Below are 20162 nucleotides of genomic sequence, written 5' to 3'. Positions count from 1 at the left end.
TTTGCCATTATAGTCGAGCTTATTCAGAGAAATAAGTCAAATGGGTATCTATCAAACTACATTACAGAAGCTGATGATATAAACTGGCAGTTTTCAAGATTAACTGGTCAAACCATAACTAAATCAGTTAACATCTAGTGAGCACTTCCTCTTGCAGTTTGTATTAGATGCTTAAACACAAATAGTTTCACTCATTAAATTCTAAAAATATATATTTAATTCTCATTCACAGAGTTCTTGGCAGAGTTGAATTTTGAGGTTCCTGTTGTCTGTCTTTCAGTCCCAAAAGCTCTGTTTTGAGTTCTCCAGGTTTGGGTGGAATTTCAGGTATTGTCTATAAAATACAAAAACAAAATATACAGATAGCCATGCTTTTTTACACTGTGAATGTGACCTGAAAAACATTAAAGAAAAAGTAAAAAAGAACAAAAGCTACCTGCCACTCTCTGATAAATATGAGGACCTGCTGCTGATCTAAGCTACTTTCTAGTCCTCTGTTTGCAGCTATCATCATGGCTACATCTTAAGTACTAAAGGACTCACAGAAAGTTTGCATCAGTATCAACTGACAGGCCACAAATTTGAACAAGGTTTTCCACATTGGGAAATTCTTTCCTGCACTGTTCACTGACTTTTCTAACATGCCTAGCCAGAAAACAAGTGTTAGGAATCAATTCATTTGTTAGAAAATAGTGCCTACTATGTGCAAAGCATAAGCAGTAGGCAAAAAAAATTAGAAAACTGCCTTCAAGAAAGGTGACTTCTCAAAAATTTGTAACAGCTTTCAGTTCAGTCGCTCAGTCGTGTCCGACTCTGCGACCCCGTGAATCACAGCACACCAGGCCTCCCTGTCCATCACAAACTCGAGGAGTTTACTCAAACTCATGTCCATCGAGTCAGTGATCCCATTCAGCCATCTCATCCTCTGTCGTCCCCTTCTCCTCCTGCCCCCAATCCCTCCCAGCATCAGGGTCTTTTCCAATGAGTCAGCTCTCCGCATCAGATGGTCAAAGTAGTGGAGTTTCAGCTTCAGCATCAGTCCTTCCAAAGGACTGATCTCCTTTAGGATGGACTGGTTGGATCTCCTTGCAGTCCAAGGGACTCTCAAGAGTCTTCTCTACCACCACAGTTCAAAAGCATCAATTTTTCGGCACTCAGCTTTCTTCATAGTGCAATTCTCACATCCATACATGACCACTGGAAAAAGCATAGCCTTGACTAGACGGACCTTTGTTGGCAAAGTAATGTCTCTGCTTTTTAATATGCTGTCTAGGTTGGTCATAACTTTACTTCCTAGCCAGAAAACAAGTGTTAGGAATCAATTCATTTGTTAGAAAACAGTGCCTACTATGTGCAAAGTAAGCATCTTTGCACATAGGAGTAAGCGTCTTTTAATTTCATGGCTGCAATCACCATCTGCAGTGATTTTGAAGTCCCCAAAAATAAAGTCTGACACTGTTTCCACATCTATTTCCCATGAAGTAACAGCTTTAGTGAGATATAATTCACAAACCATGGTATGGTTTAAATATTGCTATGGTATGGTTTAAATACCACCTATTTAAATATTCAATGACCTTTGGTACAGCCACAAAGTTGCACATCCACCACTATAATAAATTAGAGAACATTTCCTCACCCCAAAAAGAAACCCTAAACCCATTAGCAGTCATCCCCATTTCCACACAACCCTCACACCACCACCGCCATCACCAAGCCACTGCCCTGTCTATAGGCATGCCTCTTCTGAACATTTCACATAAACGTATCACACAACATGTGGTCTTTCGTGACTAGTTTTTTTCACTTAGCATGTTTCCAAGATTCATCCATGTTGTCAGGTATATCAATCCTTCCTTTTAGGACCAAAAAATACTCCATTATATTTATTTATTTATCCACTCACCATGTATCCATTTATTTACATGAATACAAATAAATGTATCCATTTATCCACTCACCAATTAATGGATATTTATTTGGATTGTTTCTACTGTTTGGCTAAAGTGACAATTCAACTTTGATTAAAAGAAAGCACTTATTTACATACTAAAAATACAACCAATTTAATATGATTTTGGCATCAAAAGTTAGCAATGTTGGCACAGGTCCTAAATAGCAATTTTTGTATATGTGGCTATTTCTGGAGACAGCCAAAAATAAGTGCTTTAACGGGGAACCCTGCTCAATAGTATATGGCAGCCTGGATGGGAGAGGAGTTCGGAGGACAATGGATACATGTAGATGTGTGGCTGAGTCCCTCTGCTGTCCACCTGAAACTATCACATTGTTAACTGGCTACACTCCAAAACAAAATTAAGTTTAATTAAAATGTCAAAAAAAGAAAACATCATAGTAAATGGTGTAGAAAAAGGCTTTCAAAATTTTAATTCAGAAATGTAAAATTCAAAATGTCTAGTGCACTCCACTTAAATGATTCAGGATGAAAAAAAATTATGTATCAACAACAACAAAAAAAACCCAATGCTTTAAAATGAGTGCAGAGACTGTTTTTTGACCTACTATGCCTCCAATAGTAAACAGATGATAAGTTAAGAAAAACAGATACCAGTTAAAAGTAATGCCAGGGGAGAAGGAGATGCAAACGGGAAGCCTGAGCAGAACACAATTCCAGGACAGAACACCTGCCTTGAGTCTTTGAATCTGCTCCTTTCCCGATGAACTGGGTGGGACGACTAGGAGAAGGTGCCCTTAAAGCCGCAGTCCCAAACCTTTCTGGCACCAGGGACTGATTTTGTAGAAGACAGTTTTTCCACGGCTCAGGGGTGAGGGTGGGGGGTGATTTCGGGATGATTCAAGGACATTACATTTATTGCACACTTAATTTCTTAATCTAATGCTGCTGCCGATCTGACAGGAGGTACCAGTCCAAAGCCTGGAGCTCACCTTAGAGCTTTTGCCTTCAAACAGCACTGAGCACAAGCCCCAGGCAGCCCTCCTGGTCACCTCTGCTCTGAAATGCAGCCCGACTTCCAGCTGCATAGGCTGAAAGACTCCTGCAAAGGCCGGGGATAGTGACAACAGTGACAATAACTGCTGGAACAATACCAACAGACACAGATAAAAGAACATAAATCCCTTAAGTATTAGTAAAGCCAACAGCCTCCTACACACAGCCTGCCAGCCCTGGCCATCAAGTTCCTACAGAGGTCCCCCACTGCTGATATCACCACCCAGTCAGGATGAGGTGGCCTGGGACACGTCAATATGCCCCTTCTAGAGATTTCTGGCCCGTGCCACCTCCTCCCAAGGTCCAGGCAGCTGCTGGTAACAATCCTTGAACTTTCTCACTGATGAGATGTGAGAATGAGGGGTCAATTCCCAGGCATTCCTCTCTTTGTGAAAACTGTTTGATGTCTATTCCTGCACAAGCTAAAGACCAAACAAATTGCATTTCTGTGGAAGATTCTTACCGCTTCTTACCCCTTCCTGTCTCTACTATCCATCCTTGATGATCCCCTAAAATTCAAGAGAAGCAGTCTAAAGTGGTAAAGAGCGACTGCCTCATTATTTGCAAAAAACCTAGATACCAACTAAATGTCCACAGAGAATTGAGTAAATAATATATGGAATATCTATATTATGAAACACTGTTCAATGACCAGAAAGAAAAAAAGCTATTAATATAAACAAATCTATTCATACAGTCGTTAACCAAAACAAGGAAGTCACAGAAAAACATGTATATGAGTTTCTATTTATATGAGGGGAAAGCACCCCATAAACTCTGTGTGTGTGTGTATTCAACAACAGGAAAAATCTAGAAGAATATACCAACCAACAAATGGTAGTTACACTGGGGAGTAGACTGGAGAAAGGGGGTTGTCAGTGGGGGGCTTTTTCACTTTTAGTCTATGTGTTGCTTTCAGTCATGTCCAACTTTTTGCAACCCTATGTACTGTAGCCCACCAGGCTCCTCTGTCCATGGGATTCTCCAGGTAAAAATACTGGAGTGGGTTGCCATGCCCTCCTCCAGGGGATCCTCCCAACCCAGGTCTCCCGTGTCTCCTGCACTGCCGGCAGATTCTTTACCACTGAACCTCCAGGAAGCCCATTCACATCCATAAACACCAAGCACATTTTGAAGGAGTCTTTTGGGCCTAGAAAAGAGAACAACAGTCTCAAAGGCCCCTTGCCAAATCATCTAACTTCGGAGAAAACAAAACAGAACTTTAGTTCCACCCTGATGCTCCAGGCCGGTTGCATGTATCTGGGACTCTTCAACCCCTGTCCAGAAACCTTCCACCCCCTACACCTGCCCAGAAGACTTATCACCCCCTGCCCAACTACAAATGTCATCTCAACAAAAGAATACTCAAAATCTCCCGCCTGATTAATGTTTCCCTTATCGCTTCCACAAACCTCCCTGTAAGTTTGAAGCCTCCCTGATCCCTCTCGGCACTCAGCCTGGTCGTTAGGCCGACTGTTGCCCCTCCTTGCCTGAATAAAGGTAACCTACTTCTGTTAGGTCGTCTTTCCTTTTCTGCCTTGCCCGAACGGTACCTTACGCATTCCTATAATTATTTGCACTGTACTTCCTTGCCTCCACCTCCCCAGGACCGTAACTCCTCAGAAGTATCTCTAGTTCCCAGTTCTAATCCAAAGAATGCTTATTAAAATTAAATTCCTCCCTCCTTTGAAGGCCTACATTCACTCCTTCATTCAACAAATATTTACTGAGCATCGACTACATTCTAAAATCTCTTCTAGGTGATTGAGGCAGGAGAGCAAACCTGACAGGCATAGTCTCCCCACCCTGGAAATTATACTCTAGTGGAAGAAACATAGAACAAGTAAAGAGAGAAATGATAAGATTACTGCAAATTGTGACAAGTGCTCTGTCCCAAACGAAGGACAAGATGGAAGAGCACAAGAGCAATTCTCTGGGGGCCATACAAAGAACACTCACTGCTGGAGGAGATATCTGAGCAGAGACTCTGAAGTTCTGAAGAAGTAAACCAAAACAAAATCTCGGCGGGGGGGGGGAGGCGGAGGAGGGAGCATTCCGAGAAGAAAAAAAGCATGACCCTGAGGTGGGGACAGGCTTGATGAATTGGAGAAACAGCAAGGAAGTGTGTGTGGCTGCAACAGAGGGAACAGAGAGGAAAGAGAAGATAAGGTCAGTGGCAGGCAAGTGACAGATACAGTTAAACCTCAAAACTGCCTAAGACTGTTTTAAGAGCAGGCCATGTGTGTTGCTTTAACGGCAACGAGATGCCATCGTAAGGTTTTAGGCCCCAGGCAGACGCACTCCTAATTTCAACGTCACTTTTGCAGAGTTCCAAAGAATAGCAAGGAGAGATAAGAAAGCCTTCCTAAGTGATCAACACACACACACAAAAAATATATAGAGAGGAAAACAATAGAATGGGAAAGACTATCGATCTCTTCAAGAAAATTAGAGATACCAAGGGAACATTTTGTGCAAAGATGGGCACAATAAAGGACAGAAATGGTATGGACCTAACAGAAGCAGAAGATATTAAGAAGAGGTGGCAAGAATACACAAAAGAACTATACAAAAAAGATCTTAATGACCCAGATAGCCACGATGGTGTGATCACTCACCTAGAGCCATACATCCTGGCATCCGAAGTCCAGTGGGCTTTAGGAAGCATCACTACAAACAAAGCTAGTGGAGATGATGGAATTCCAGTTGAGCCATTTCAAATCGTAAAAGATGATGCTGTGAAAGTGCTGCACTCAATATGTCAGCAAATTTGGAAAACTCAGCAGTGGCCACAGGACTGGAAAAGGTCAGTTTTCATCCCAATCCCAAAGAAAGGCAATGCCAAAGAGTGTTCAAACTACCGCACAATTGCACTCATCTAACATGCTAGAAAAGTAATGCTCAAAATTCTCCAAGCCAGGCTTCAACAGTACATGAACCAAGAACTTCCAATTGTTCAAGCTGGATTTAGAAAAGGCAGAGGAACCAGAGATCAAATTGCCAACATCCACTGGATCACAGAAAAAGCAAGCGAGTTCCAGAAAAACATCGACTTCTGCCTTAATGACTATGCCAAAACCTTTGACTGTGTGGATCACAACAAACTGTGGAAAATTCTGAAAGAGATGGGAATACCACACCACCTGACCTGCCTCCTGAGAAATCTGTATGCAGGCCAAGAAGCAGCAGTTAGAACCAGGCATGGAACAATAGACTGGTTCCAAATTGGGAAAAGAATATGTCAAGGCTGGATACTGTCAACCTTATTTAACTCATAGGCAGAGTACATCATGCCAAATGTGGGGCTGAAGCACAAACTGGAATCAAGACTGCCGGGAGAAACATCAATAACTTCACATACGCAGACAACACCACCATTATAGCAGAAAGCAAAGAGGAACTAAAGACCTCTTGATGAAAGTAAGAGGAGAGTGAAAAATTTGGCTTAAAACTCAACATTCAAACAACTAAGATTATGGCATCCAGGCCCATCACTTCATGGCAAATAGACGGGGAAACAATGGAAACAGTGAGAGACTTTATTTTCTTGGGCTCCAAAATCACTGCAGATGGTGACTGCAGCCATGAAATTAAAAGACACTTGTTTCTTGGAAGAAAAACTATGACCAACCAAGACAGCATATTAAAAATCAGAGACATTACTTTGCTGACAAAGGTCCGTCTAGTCAAAGCTATGATTTTTCTAGTAACCATGTATGGATGTGAGAGTTGGACTATAAAGAAAGCTGGGCACCAAAGAATTGATGCTTTTGAACTGTGGTGCTGGAGAAGACTCTTCAGAGTCCCTTGGACTGCAAGGAGATCAGTCAATCCTAAAGGAAATCATTCCTGAATATTCATTGGAATGACTGATGCTGAAGCTGAAAATCCAATACATTGGCCACCTGATGCGAAGAACCGACTCACTGGAAAAGACCCTGATGCTGGGAAAGATTGAAGGTAAGAGGAGAAGGGGACGACAGAGGATGAGATGGTTGGATGGCATCACCACTTGATGGATATGAGTTTGAGCAAGCTCCTGGAGTTAGTGATGGACAGGGAAGACTGGCGTCCAGCAGTCCATGGGGTCGCAGGGTTGGACGTGACTGAGCGACTGAACTGAACTTTGCCTCCGTTAAAATGAAGTGGTCCAGGAGCGAGGCGCAAGGATCCTCCCGCACTCACCAGGTCTGGTCGGTAGTACCTATGCACCACCTCGGCGCCGGCGCACATGGCCAGGAGGCTGGCGGCGAACATTTTCAGGTAAGACGTCCAAGACACACCCGCGGGCATCTTCGGCTAGCTGGACGGGGAGGGAAAGCAGCCGGCGTTAGAAGGTCCTGAGTAAGCCGTGAGAGGAAACGAGCCCGACTGCAGCGCAGCGGCGGAGTCAAAACACCTGGGACCTCAATAATGAAGAGGGCGCTGGGCGCACGAACGCCCCCTAGAGGCGGAAGACCAGCCCTCCACGGTTCGGAGTGGGGGGGGGGACTCGGCCTTCGGAGTTCAAAGGCGGCTCAAGCCAAGCGAGCGGAAGGCCGCAGGGGAATTGTTCCACACCAGATGGTTTACCCCTGGAATTCGAGAGAGGAGAGGGACTACAGACCGTACTGCCCAGCCTACAGGTGCGCCCCGGGGGAGCCTATACCGCCAGCTGCACGGGCGCTCGGCAGCGGGTCAGAGGACGGCGGAAGGGCGCTGGGGAGCCGGACGGGTGGCCGCGCGCCGGACCGAAAGTGCGGGGGATGAGGGCCGCGCCGGACCGGAAAGCGGTGTCACTGCCGGCGCGGGCACGTAACCCGCTCGGAAGTGGGGCTTTCAGCCAGAGCATGCGCCTTTTTTTTTTTCTTCTCCAAAGCCATTACCCAAAATCCTTCTAGACCCCAGGATCTGGGCGCCCTCATCATTTTCTTGATAACTGAATTTTCCTTGCAGATGTCGAGTCTTGAGCTGCGCTCTGGCTGCATTCTTGCATCGCGTGTGCTTTCCCACGCACAAAGGAGGTTGTTCCCGTTTCTGCCTTTCAGGAGCGGGTGGAGAATCGCATACTGAGCCATGCGTGCTTAGGTGAGGCCACTCTGGAGCAAATGAAGTTAAAAGCATTCTCTGTTGTTCCCTAAGAAGGAAAGTTACATGGCTCAAAGTAGCCTGGAGTTAAAACTCCCCTTCGGGTCCTCTCCACCATTCTATGCAAAACAGAACTCTCTCACCTGAAGGGGAAAAAATGGACATTAAGGTTGATTACGTCCAGCTGCCGGCCGGTCCCAGCCTCTGGCTGATCTCCAGAATTCCTTGCCCTAGCCTGTTAAGAGATAACTAGCCCAAACATCCTTGGAGAAAAACAGGCCCCCTTAAAAGACAGTAAATGTCCACATGTATGCCTACGTATACTTTTTCCTTGGGTTAGTGCAGCAGCTCACTAATCTGACTGCTGCCCCTTCTCACCTCAATAAAGGTGATCTGTTCAGAGAGAAAGTGCCCCTCTCCTTCTTTTTCCGAACCCTACCTTCTCTAACTCCCTTGCCCTACACCCTGCACATGGCTTGTTACCTGAAACAGAGCCACACCCAGACAGCTATGACATTGTGCTATGGTGCCACTGGAAAAATGGAAGAATGAAATCAACATTTAGCCTATGTGTTTTTAAGATTGTGTTTTGCAGACAAAGTAAACAAACTTATGGTTACCAAAATGAGAAAGGGGTGGGAGGGACAGATGAATTGGGAGTTTGGGATTAACAGACACTACTATATACATTACAGACACTACTACTATACATAAAATAGATAAACAACAGGGACCTACTGTATACCCCAGGGAACTATATTCAGCATCTTGTAATAGCCTATAATGCGAAAGAGTCTGAAAAAGAATATATATTCTTACATATATTTGTGTTTATGTATCTGAATCACTTTGCTGTACACCTGAAACACAACACTATAAATCAAGTAAATTTCAAGTAAAAAGATTTTGTCTTGTTTCATTAAGCAAAAGGTTAATGAAAGACAATCCAAAGAATTAACCTTCTATGTATAATATGTATCGTGATATGGTCACATTTTTTAAAACAAGTTTATGGTGGTATATTTGACATTCCGTAAACTGCATGTATTTAAATATACAATTTCGATAAGATCTGACATATTTGTACACTTGTGAAACCATTACTAGGATCAAGATTATGAACACATCCACCACCTTTAAAAGTTTCTTTGCACCTCTAATTCTGCCCACACAGCCTCATTTCCTAGGAAACAACTGATCTTATTTTCTGTCACTATAGATTCGTCTGCACTTCCCAGAATGTTAAAGAAATGGAGTCATACAGAATGTACTATTTTTGGTCTGGCTGATTTCATGCAGCACAATTATTTTGAGATTCATCCACACTGTTGCATGTATCAGTTGACTCTTTTGTATTGCTATGTTTATATGAAGATTGGCTTATCCATTCACCTTTGGTGGACATGTGGGTTGTTTCCAGTTTGGGGCTAATATGAATAAAAACTGCTCTGAGCATTGAAGAGTGCCAGAAAAACGTGTACAGATCTATGAATATATGCTTCCACTTTTTGCATACATTCCTAGGTGCAGAATGACTGCAGCCAATGTGGGTATGTAGCTTAACTTTTTAAGAAATTGCCAAACTGTTTTCCAAAGTAGTTATATGATTGTACATTCCCATCAACAGTGTATGAGAGTTATAGTTTCTCCACATACTCTCCAACACAGTATAGCACTCTTCAAATTTTAGATATTCTAATACGTGGGTAATGGCATCTCATGAATAATCATGTTGAGAACCATTTGGGGAAGTACCAGTTCAAGTCTTTTGCACATTTTAAAATTGGGTTTTTTTAATTATGAATTTTGAATCTTTATACATTATGGATCACTTTGGTTCAGTTCAGTTGCTCAGTCCTGTCCGACTCTGCAACCCCATGGACTGCAACACGCCAGGCTTCCCTGTCTAACACCAACTCCTGGAGCTTGCTCAAACTCGTGTCCATCAAGTTGGTGATGCCATCCAACCACCTTATTCTCTGTCGTCCCCTTCTCCCCCTGCCTTCGATCTTTCCCAGCATCAGGGTCTTTTCCATTGAGTCAGTTCTTTGCATCAAGTGGCCAAAATATTGTATTATTATAAACTAATAGTATACTTATAGTATTGGAGTTATAAGATGGATCTGATCTACAAATATTTTCTCCCAGTCTATACTTTGACTTTTCTTTTTCTTAATAACCTTTTGAAAAGCAGAAGTTTTTAATTTTAATGAAGTCCCATTTCCATTTTTCTCTTTAATGGGTCATGCTTTGCTGTTATATCTAAGAAATTCAACCCAAGGTCATAGATTTTCTCTTGTATTTTCTCCGAGAAGCTTCATAGATTTAGGTTCTACAGTTGGGTCTATGATCCATTTTGAGCAAAGCATGTTGTATGGTGTGAGCTGTGGGCCCAAGCTTTGTTCTGTTTGCATGTGTGTCCTTAGTCACCCCAGTCCTGTCCAGCTCTTGGCGACGCCATGGACTGCAGCCCACCAGTCTCCCCTGTCCGTGAGATTCTCCAGGCACGAATACTGGAGTGGGTTGCCATGCCCTCCTCCAGGGGATCTTCCCGACCCAGGGTTCAAACCAGAGTCTCTTGCACTGCAGGCGGATTCTTTACTACGGAGCCACCTGGGAAGCCTGTGTGCATACGGCACCTTTTGTTGACAAGACTAATGCTTTCTCCACTGAATTGCCTTTGTACCTTTGTGGAAAATCTGATTAACTGTCTATGTATGTGGCTTTCTGGACTTTATTATTTTCCATTGATATACTTTATTGTGATACCACACTATCTTGATTACTATTGCCTTATAATAAAAACCAGGTAATGTAGTCCTCCAGTTTTTTCTTTTTGCTATATTCACTATTTTGTTCTGTTTTTTTTAGATTACACGTATAAGTGATATTATACTGTTCTTTCTTTATGAAGAATGTTTTGGTTATTCTAGATCTCTGGGTTTCTGTATGACTTAGAATCATCTCATCAGTTTCTACAATAAAGGCTACAAGGATTTTGATTGTCATAAGATTGAATCTGTAATCATTTTGACAATATTGTCTTCTGATCTATGAACACAGTGTATCTCTCCACTTATTTAGGTCTTACTTAATTTATCTCAGCAATATTTTTATAATTTTGGGGAACATTTTTTACCAGATTTATCCCTAAGTATTTCATATTTTTTGGTGTTATTGTGAATGGTGTTTTTTCTGATGATTTGTTGGTAGTATATGGAGTACAATTGATTGTTCTATATTGATCTTTTATCCTACAACTTTAACAAAGCAGATTGCTCTCCATAATATGACTGGGCCTTATTCAATCAGTTGATGGCTTGAACAGAACAAGAAGGAATTCTCAAGCAGATGGCCTTCAGATTTGAACTGGAGCATTGGCTTTTCCTGTTCTCCAGCCTGATAGCCTTCAAATTTGAGCTGTGACATCTGTTCAAGAATTTCCTCCTGAGAATTAAAAGGATTAATATACACAAAGCACTTAAAGCAGTGCACAGTAGAGTCAGTAAATGGATGCTGCTGTAAGTTCTACCATCATCATTACCACTGTTGTTATTAACATAACTGCTGTCTTTAGTACCCACTCACCCTCCAAGACCCCCTCGTTCCACAGCAACACTGGACATTTAATCTTCCTCTTTAACACCTGTCAACAGGATCAACTAATAATTTGTAAACCCCAGTTCAAAGTAAAAATGCAGGCCCCTTTTAAGTAAATAATTTCAAGATGGCAGTAGCAGAACAGTTAAGTCAATTATGGGACCTTATTCAACTACTCAGGCCTCCCTAGTGGCTCAGTGGTAAAGAATCCACCTGCTAATGCAGGAGACTTGGGTTCAATCCCTGGGTCAGGAAGATCTCCTGGAGAAGGAAATGGCAACCCACTCTAGTGTTCTTGCCTGGAAAATCCCATGGACAGAAGAGCCTGGTCGGCTATAGTCCACGGGGTCATAAAACAGCTAGACACAACGTAGCAGCTAAACGACAATAAATTCAACCACACAGATCACACACCCATAAAGCCAGTCCTGCCTGCCAGCATCAGAGATGATCTCCTATCCAAGATGATAGCTTCCCACTTCTTGAGCTTCCCATTAGTAACCTTCACTTCGACTTAATTTCCACAATATTCTCACCTAATTCAGGCATTTAAAAATATATTCAGGATGGGGAACTGGTGGTTTACAGGTAAGTACTCGCATTCCCACTGCAGGGGGTATAGGTTCCATCCCCATGGGGGAGATAAGATTCCACATGATGTGGCGGCCAAAAAAAACAAAACAAACAAGAATACCTTAAGAGATGTTGCTTTAAACCTTCTCCAAACTGCGGTCCTGAGCAGTTAGCAAACCCAGAGAGAAAAAGAGGATGGGCTGTTGCTACTTCAGTCATTCAACAGATAGTCACTGAATACCGCCCATAACTCAGATTCTGAGTGATATCTACCAATAAGCAGAATATTCATATAAGTTCTGAAGAGTTTAAAAATGTTCTAAGTTTCACTTAAGCAATTCATAATACAAATCAATATTTCTGTATTTACTAATGAAAGCCCTTTTTTGAATCCTAGAATGAAGAAGACAGAAACAGCAGAGCTTCCGCTATTTCCCAGCTCGTATATTAACCAATGAGTGATAAGCCTGCTGTAAACCACTGAGACTTTGCACTCATCTAGTGCGACAGCATTAACTATGGAAAACTAATAGAGCAGCCATGTCTCCCATCATGCAAACTAGAGAAACAGCAAAGCCTATTTTCATGCAGTTAATGAAGTCCTTACACAAAAACCACTGCTAACTTGAGAACTAATGAAACAAACACGAGGGGCAAAGTCATCAAGAAATGAGGGGTTGGCCCAAAAGGTTGAAAGGAGGAAGTCATGTTTGAATGCCATCTACTCTCATAGACTTCGGACTTTTATATTTCTACACGTTAAAAGTAAAGCAGAGAACAGCTTATGCAAAGTTTCACATTTTACAAAACCCTTTTACAATCACCGTCATTTCACATATTGAGGCCCAATATGGTACAGTGCCCAGGAGTCCCAAGTTTTCTGACTGAATGTTTCTTCTTTCTCTTACATCACAGTAATTACTTGGTAATTAATGCAAAGCACTGTTTTTAATCATAATAAAATGTTGGGTGAAAAGGCCCGGATCGTTCTAACAAGCATAAAATCCGCACCTACACAGCGCCAAGAACTTCACCAACTCGCAAGCGCCCACCACCCACCCACCACTGAACAGTCAGGCAGGACAAAAGCTTACGTCAGCAAAGTGCTCGCCCTCCCAGCCTTTTTAATCCTCCACCCTTCCCGAAAGGCCAAGTGGCAAGCAGAAGAACCAACGAGAGGAGCGCGAACGTGACTGGACGGCCGGCATCACGTGATAACCACAGGGCGTGGGATTTGGCTCTGAGCAGACGGAAGCGCAGCGCTGAGGGTGGGGCTGGCCTACTGGGGGAGGGGGAGTTGGAAACTTGGGGGAGGAGCCTGTGCCCCAGCCACTGCCCGAGTTCTGCCGGCAATCGAGTCCGAGCGTCTGGTTATTACCGTACCGCCGTACGTGCGCCGCGGTACTAGAGTCGCTGGGTTGCCGGGCCCGAGGAGCTGCGCGCGCCAGCGGCAGCAGGGAATGGAAGCGGAGAACGCGGGCAGGTAAGGCCGTGGCGGAACACCGCCCCTCCCCCCGCGCCCCCCGCCGCGGGGCAGGCCGCGGGCGCACGCACGCACACACGCACGCACACGCACGCACGCAGGGGCTCCTTAAGACCGCGGTCCCGGTACCAAGGTCCGGGCCGCCCATGCGCACTGGCGGCCCGCTCAGGCCACTTTTTACCTAAGTCCTTCCAGACGCTTCAGTTCAGTTCAGTTCAGTCGCTCAGTCGTGTCCGACTCTTTGCGACCCCGTAGCCTACCGTGCTCCTCCATCCATGGGATTTTCCAGGCAAGAGTACTGAAGCGGGTTGCCATTTCCTTCTCCAGAGGATCTTCCCGACCCAGGGATCGAACCGGGGTCTCCCGCATTGTGCGCAGACGCCTTACTGTCTGAGCCACCGGGGAAGTACCCATCCAGACACTTAGCTGACATTAAAACGCGGTAGTAAGCAACCAGCAGTCTCCAATTAATGTTTCTTTCCGGTTACCTTTCTCCACTACATTTCCGTTCACCCTCCATTATCGTGCACAGCTGTAAGGATGAAGTGACACATGTATCACTCTAGGAGTTTTCATCTCACAGTTGTAGGTTTACTGTGGCTTTCTTCCTCAGCGGTGTACCTAAGGGGCACGAGGTGGATGACGTTGCCATTCTAGAGCTCTTGAATTCTGAACTAGGAATAACACTTATAGTAAGTCGTGTAAAATTGTGTTCTAGTGGTCTTCGGGACGATCTTAAGTATTTACTTGTCATGTGTCCTTTGGGGAGTGTGAGGTGCGTGGGGAGTTTCGCAAAAGCAGAGATTTCGAAATTGGAACTTCTGATGGAAAGCCAAATGAAAAACTAAGTATAGTAACAGAGTCTTTTAAAAGAAAGAAAAATAAAGTTTACATAGGAATACAGTACTATTAGACCTCATTAAGGATTATCCTGATTGGGGGCTCTAAACTTGAGGAAGACTCTGAAGTTCTCTGGGCCTGTTGATGTCTGTAAAATAGGGCGTCTGTGGAATCTGGTTCTGACATGCTGTGAGTCAGTGTTAGGTGGAAGGGGAGTGCTTTAGTAACCGACAGAGATTGTCTTAGAGTTTAGGGAAGGATATAAAGTGCAGACTTCATCCTGACATTATGAATCAAATCCTGAAATAAAGAACTCCATGTCTTTCCCTAAAGAACTTTATAAATAAAACTTGTGGAAATCACTCTTGTCTTTATGATTTTCATTCAGATCAGAACTGAAACTTGGGTAAACGCCTACCATCAAATAGATTGCAGTCATCTCTCTTGTATCCATAGATTAGTTCCAGGCCCTTCGGAGACACCAAAATCTGCAGGCTCAAGTATGTTAAAATGGCAGAGTCCAGTTGGCCACTGTGTAGGTTTTAGAATGCACAATGGGAGTGGCTTACAGCAAAATAATAGGTTTCTCTGGTACAATGTTTAGCTCAAAACTGTCTGACTTCTACTTGGTCTTAACTGAATCCATTGGGTTATAGACCATTTTTTATTCTGACTTGTAACGCTTGGGGAAGTATGGGGAATTCTGTGTTAATACTCTAAGGCGTTTTTTGTTGGGGATTCTGAAATGACTCGGGCCCGGTAATCCTGAGAAAGTAGTGCTTTGTCATCCTTGACTTTGTGCTCATCATGGGATGTTTGGTATAGTTAATCTTTTTATTTTGGAAGAGAAAAAAACTTATAGATGTAGACCCTTTTTTTAAGAATGAGAAGAGAGTTCAAGAGTCTTAAAGAGTACTAACCGGAGAGAAGAAAAGAAGAGGACTGGTGTACATTTCTAATGAGCTCAAACGTGAAAAAGAGATTTACCTGCAAATCAAAACCACAATGAGGTACCATTACACGCCAGTCAGGATGGCTGGTATCCAAAAGTCTACAAGCAATAAATGCTGGAGAGGGTATGGAGAAAAAGGAACCCTCTTACACTGTTGGTGGGAATGCAAACTAGTACAGCCGCTATGGAGAACAGTGTGGAGATTTCTTACAAAACTGGAAATAGAACTGCCATATGACCCAGCAATCCCACTTTTGGGCATACACACCGAGGGAACCAGATCTGAAAGAGACACATGCACCCCAGTGTTCATCGCAGCAGTGTTTATAATAGCCAGGACATGGAAGCAACCTAGATGCCCATCAGCAGACGAATGGATAAGGAAGCTGTGGTACATATACACCATGGAATGTTACTCAGCCATTAAAAAGAATTCATTTGAATCAGTTCTAATGAGATGGATGAAACTGGAGCCCATTATACAGAGTGAAGTAAGCCAGAAAGTAAAGACCATTACAGTACACTAACACATATATATGGAATTTAGAAAGCTGGTAATGATAACCCAATATGCAGGACAGAAAAAGAGACACAGATGTACAGAACAGACTTTTGGACTCTGTGGGAGAAAGCGAGGGTGGGATGTTTCAAGAGAACAGCATCAAAACATGTATATTATCAAGGGTGAAACAGATTACCAGCCCAGGTTGGATGCATGAGACAAGTGCTCGGGCCTGGTACACTGGGAAGACCCAGAGGGATCGGGTAGAGAGGGAGGTGGGAGGGGGGATCAGGATGGGGAATACATGTAAATCCATGGCTGATTCATGTCAATGTATGACAAAAACCACTACAATATTGTAAAGTAATTAGCCTCCAACTAATAAAAATAAATGAAAAAAAGAGAAAAAAAAGAAAGATTTACCAAAGATGGGAAGTAGGATGCTGAATCAATAATAACTGGAAAGGTAAAACAGACCACTGAGAATACAGACAAGAAAGATTAACCCTCAAATGAGATTGGACTGTCTAGAAATGTTAAAGAGACTAAGAACTTGTTTTCATTAGTGTAGACAACAAGAAGGACAAGAAAGGTTTGGGTTTTCTTCCTAGTTCACTGACATGTTGTTAGATGACAGAAAACATAAGCACTTAGTTCTGATTTTTATTTTTCATTTTATGTTAGAAAATTGAGTGTAGATGGAGTATGGCAAATAGATGTCTGTAAGAGCGATTTAAAGCTCAAGATCAATGAGGGCATTTAAGAGAAGTTTCAGCTGGCAACCCACTCCAGTATTCTGCCTGGAGAATCCCATGGACAGAGGAGCCTGGTGGGCTATGGGGTCGCAAAGAGTCGGACACGACTGAGTGACTTCACTTCAGTTGCTCTAGCAGAATAATGTTTCTTGGCCCAAATCAGTTGTATTTCAAGTGAGAGGCCAGATTACAACATTCTTTAAGAATTTGCAGACAACAGGGGAGGGACCTAAAGCCCAAATATAAACACATGGGTCCCTTTTATTTTCCAAAGGTAGAATCTGCCATGGAATTTACTGACTTTGATCCTCAATAAAATTTTTATTTCTCAGTGGTTATTGAGCATATTTAAAAGGAGCTGTTGATCATTAGGCAACAGTGTGAGTTGAATAAAGCAAGACCTACCCAGCTAGGTTCTTTCCCCTTTTGATAATGATACTAGGTTAGATAGCATCAGAAGGAGATGACAGGCTGGGGAACTAAGATCCCATAAGCCATGTGACCAAAAACAGAAAAGCAAACAAAATCCACAAAACGGTGCCTGGTATATAATACATTTGTCGTAACAAAAACAAAGGCAACAGGAGATGATTAAATATTTTAGGTACTCCTGTCACCTCTTTGTGAGTGATGGGACCAGATGCCATAATCTTAGTTTTCTGAATGTTGAGCTTTAAGCCAACTTTTTCACTCTCCTCTTTCACTTTGATCAAGAGGCTCTTTAGTTGTTCTTCACTTTCTGCCATAAGGGTGGTGTCATCTGCATATCTGAGGTTATTGATATTTCTCCTGGCAATCTTGATTCCAGCTTGTGCTTCTTCCAGCCCAGCGTTTCTGATGATGTCCTCTGCGTATAAGTTAAATAAGCAGGGTGACAATATACAGCCTTGACGTACTCCTTTCCCTATTTGGAACCAGTCTGTTGTTCCATGTCCATTTCTAACTGTTGCTTCCTGACCTGCATACAGGTTTCTGAACAGGCAGGTCAGGTGGTCTGGTATTCCCATCTCTTTCAGAATTTTCCACGTTTATTGTGATCCACACAGTCAAAGGCTTTGGCATAGTCAATAAAGCAGAAATAGATGTTTTTTGGAACTCTCTTGCTTTTTCGATGATCCAGCAGATGTTGGCAATGGTGGTCCTATTGGGTGAAATCAAAACTGCTTTACTACAGAGAGTCAAAGGCAGATGGAAGAGAGGTCTGTACTGATGTGCCGTGTAGCCCTCCTGCCCCAACTTTTCACAGTTTAACAGCTTCGAGGTGCTAATGGCACGCTGATAAGATATTTGAGTGACCCAACTCTGGAAGGGGTTTGTGGAATTGATAGACTGAGTCAGAATCCAGGTTAGTCTTGACTGACAAGAATGTGAAGCATCTTTTAGTGTGAGATGAGGGAACAGCAGTGAAGGGCAGTTTTCACTGACGGTAAACTCAGTGCAAATCAGCAGTACAGTGTGGGCGCCAGGAAGCTAATGGAATGGATTTTGTGATGTGTCTCCAGAATGAAGACTCTGACCACCCTGCTCAGTTTCAGGTCGCTGAGGCCATGGAGCATTTTTATTTTATCTTAAGCTCCAGAAAAATGATCAGATAGTGAGGAAACTTGAAATTATGCTGTATGCAGAAGAGTTCAATAAGTTGGGGGTTCTGGCTCATTCTCTTTTTTGAGTTCACAGTATCTAAATAGATTGTGCTCAGCAAGTACCCCGTAATGCATGGTGAATGCACACATTCCCACTTAGCAATATTGAATGTCAACTTTAGATAGTTCAGTTCAGTTCAGTCGCTCAGTCACGTCTGACTCTTTGCGACCCCATGGACTGCAGCACGCCAGGCTTCCCTGTCTTATCACCAACTCCCGGAGTTTACTCAGACTCATTGAGTCGGTGATGCCATCCAACCATCTGATCCTCTGTCCTCCCCTTCTCCTCCCCCCTTCAATCTTTCTCAGCATCAGGGTCTTTTCCAGTGAGTCAGTTCTTTGCATCAGGTGGCCAAAGTATTGGATTTTCAGCTTCAGCATCAGTCCTTCCAATGAATATTCTGAACTGATTTCCTTTAGGATGGACTGGTTGGATCTCCTTGCAGTCCAAGGGACTCTCAAGAGTCTTCTCCAACACCACAGTTCAAAAGCATCAATTCTTTGGTGCTCAGCTCTGTTTATTGTCTTTTAGATAGCTAGATAGTATTTCATCATAATTTATGTAATAGTCCCTTTTGAGCATTTGGTTTATTTGACATTGATATTTTGTAAGTGTTCAGTGTTATATATGCTTGTTTAAATGAAGGTAATAAAATATTGCTGTGTTGTTTGTGTCTATCCAGAATTCTTATGTTGAAACCTGTAAGCCCCAGTGTGGACATTGGGAGGTGGGGTCTTTTGGAGGTGATGAGTCCATGAGGCCCAAGCCCACCTAAACGGGAGTAGTGTCTCCGTGAAAGAGGTCCCAGAGAGACCCCTAACCCCTTCTGCATGTGAGGACACAGCAAGAAGGCACCCAAAAAGGAGCCAGAAAGCAGGCGCTCTGCAGACACTGAGTCCGCCAGCACTTTGAACTTGAACTTTCCAACCCCCAGAACTGTGAGACACAGGTATTTGTTATTTATAAGCCACTCAATCTGTGGTGTTTTGTATAGCAACCTGAAGGGACTAAGACAGATGTATTTAGGGGAAAAGCAACTTACACCTTTAGAACAGTGGGAAATGACTGAGGATTAAAGAAGTTACTCATCTTAGAGAAACCAAGTGTTAGTTTTTTGAAATACAGCAAAATCCAAATTAACTGGACTCCTTACTTAACCGACTGTGGGTGTATGTGTGTTTGTGTGTATTTTGAGAAAGAGAGCTCAAAAATGCACACTTCAACAAATTTCAGACAGTGGTAGAAAACCAGTCCTTTGAGCACTGTTCAAATGAAGAGAGTGTTAAATGGAGGCTAGGAGAGAGTAAAGGGTTCACTGCAGGAAAAGGGGAGAGGTGCAGAACCATCATCATGAGGACAGACATAGATGATACGGGAGAAAAGTCAACAGGGAAGTAAAATCATCTGTCATGCTCCTGAGTTGGATATCAGGGAATTACAGAAAATTAAAATGTTTCAGGGCCTCTTCTGAGTCTGGACAGATTTGGTCCTGTTTCCTGCACTTTCTCTTTATATGTGGAAATCACAGAAATCTCACCCTCATTTTCATGGGGAGGGAATGGAGGTCCTCAGAGGATGAATGACTTAACTAACTGCTCCTCTTTTGCTGTCTTTCATACAGAGAAAATTATTGTTATAAACACTGCAGAATTCTGATACGAAGGGGCAGTTATTCTATGTTTATATATACAGCAAATGTATTTAGGAATTATATCCACATTAAGATTGAAATGGGTTCATGCTACTTCCAAACTTAACCTTTATTAGATAATAGG

The 20162-nt window shown here is 43.0% G+C and overlaps 2 protein-coding genes across 12 annotated transcripts in view; one reads left to right on the top strand and one right to left on the bottom strand.

The window, feature by feature from the left end:
• Positions 1-199: 199 nt before the first annotated feature.
• On the bottom strand, positions 200-13950 carry C22H12orf73 (chromosome 22 C12orf73 homolog). Of its 8 annotated transcripts, none has more exons than XM_043881616.1 (3): positions 13595-13725; positions 7157-7274; positions 200-334 (listed from the first exon to the last, which is right to left on the bottom strand). In XM_043881616.1, the coding sequence occupies exons 2-3, from the start codon at positions 7262-7264 to the stop codon at positions 227-229; spliced, it is 216 nt and encodes a 71-aa protein (XP_043737551.1). In that variant the 5' UTR covers positions 7265-7274; positions 13595-13725; the 3' UTR covers positions 200-226. The 8 variants fall into 8 exon arrangements, with proteins under 8 accessions (XP_043737551.1, XP_043737548.1, XP_043737550.1 ...); XM_043881613.1 differs by lacking the exon at positions 13595-13725 and adding an exon at positions 13306-13430; XM_043881615.1 differs by lacking the exon at positions 13595-13725 and adding an exon at positions 7837-8177.
• Positions 13553-20162, top strand: part of TDG (thymine DNA glycosylase) — a 19245-nt gene continuing 12635 nt past the window's right edge. For 2 of the 4 annotated variants that reach the window (XM_043881603.1, XM_043881601.1), the window contains exons 1-2: positions 13553-13694; positions 19070-19336. Coding sequence is in view for 1 of the 4 variants with exons in the window: in XM_043881602.1 (XP_043737537.1) it covers positions 13672-13694 (23 nt within the window). In the remaining 3 variants the exon portion in view is untranslated. The remainder of the gene's footprint in view (positions 13695-19069; positions 19337-20162) is intronic. The other 2 variants (XM_043881600.1, XM_043881602.1) reach the window with 2 other exon arrangements.

The sequence above is a fragment of the Cervus elaphus genome, chromosome 22, assembly GCF_910594005.1.
Source record: "Cervus elaphus chromosome 22, mCerEla1.1, whole genome shotgun sequence".
Taxonomy (NCBI): domain Eukaryota; kingdom Metazoa; phylum Chordata; class Mammalia; order Artiodactyla; family Cervidae; genus Cervus; species Cervus elaphus.
The sequence above is the reverse complement of the archived record's forward strand: the minus strand, read 5'-3'. Positions and strand labels throughout refer to the sequence as shown.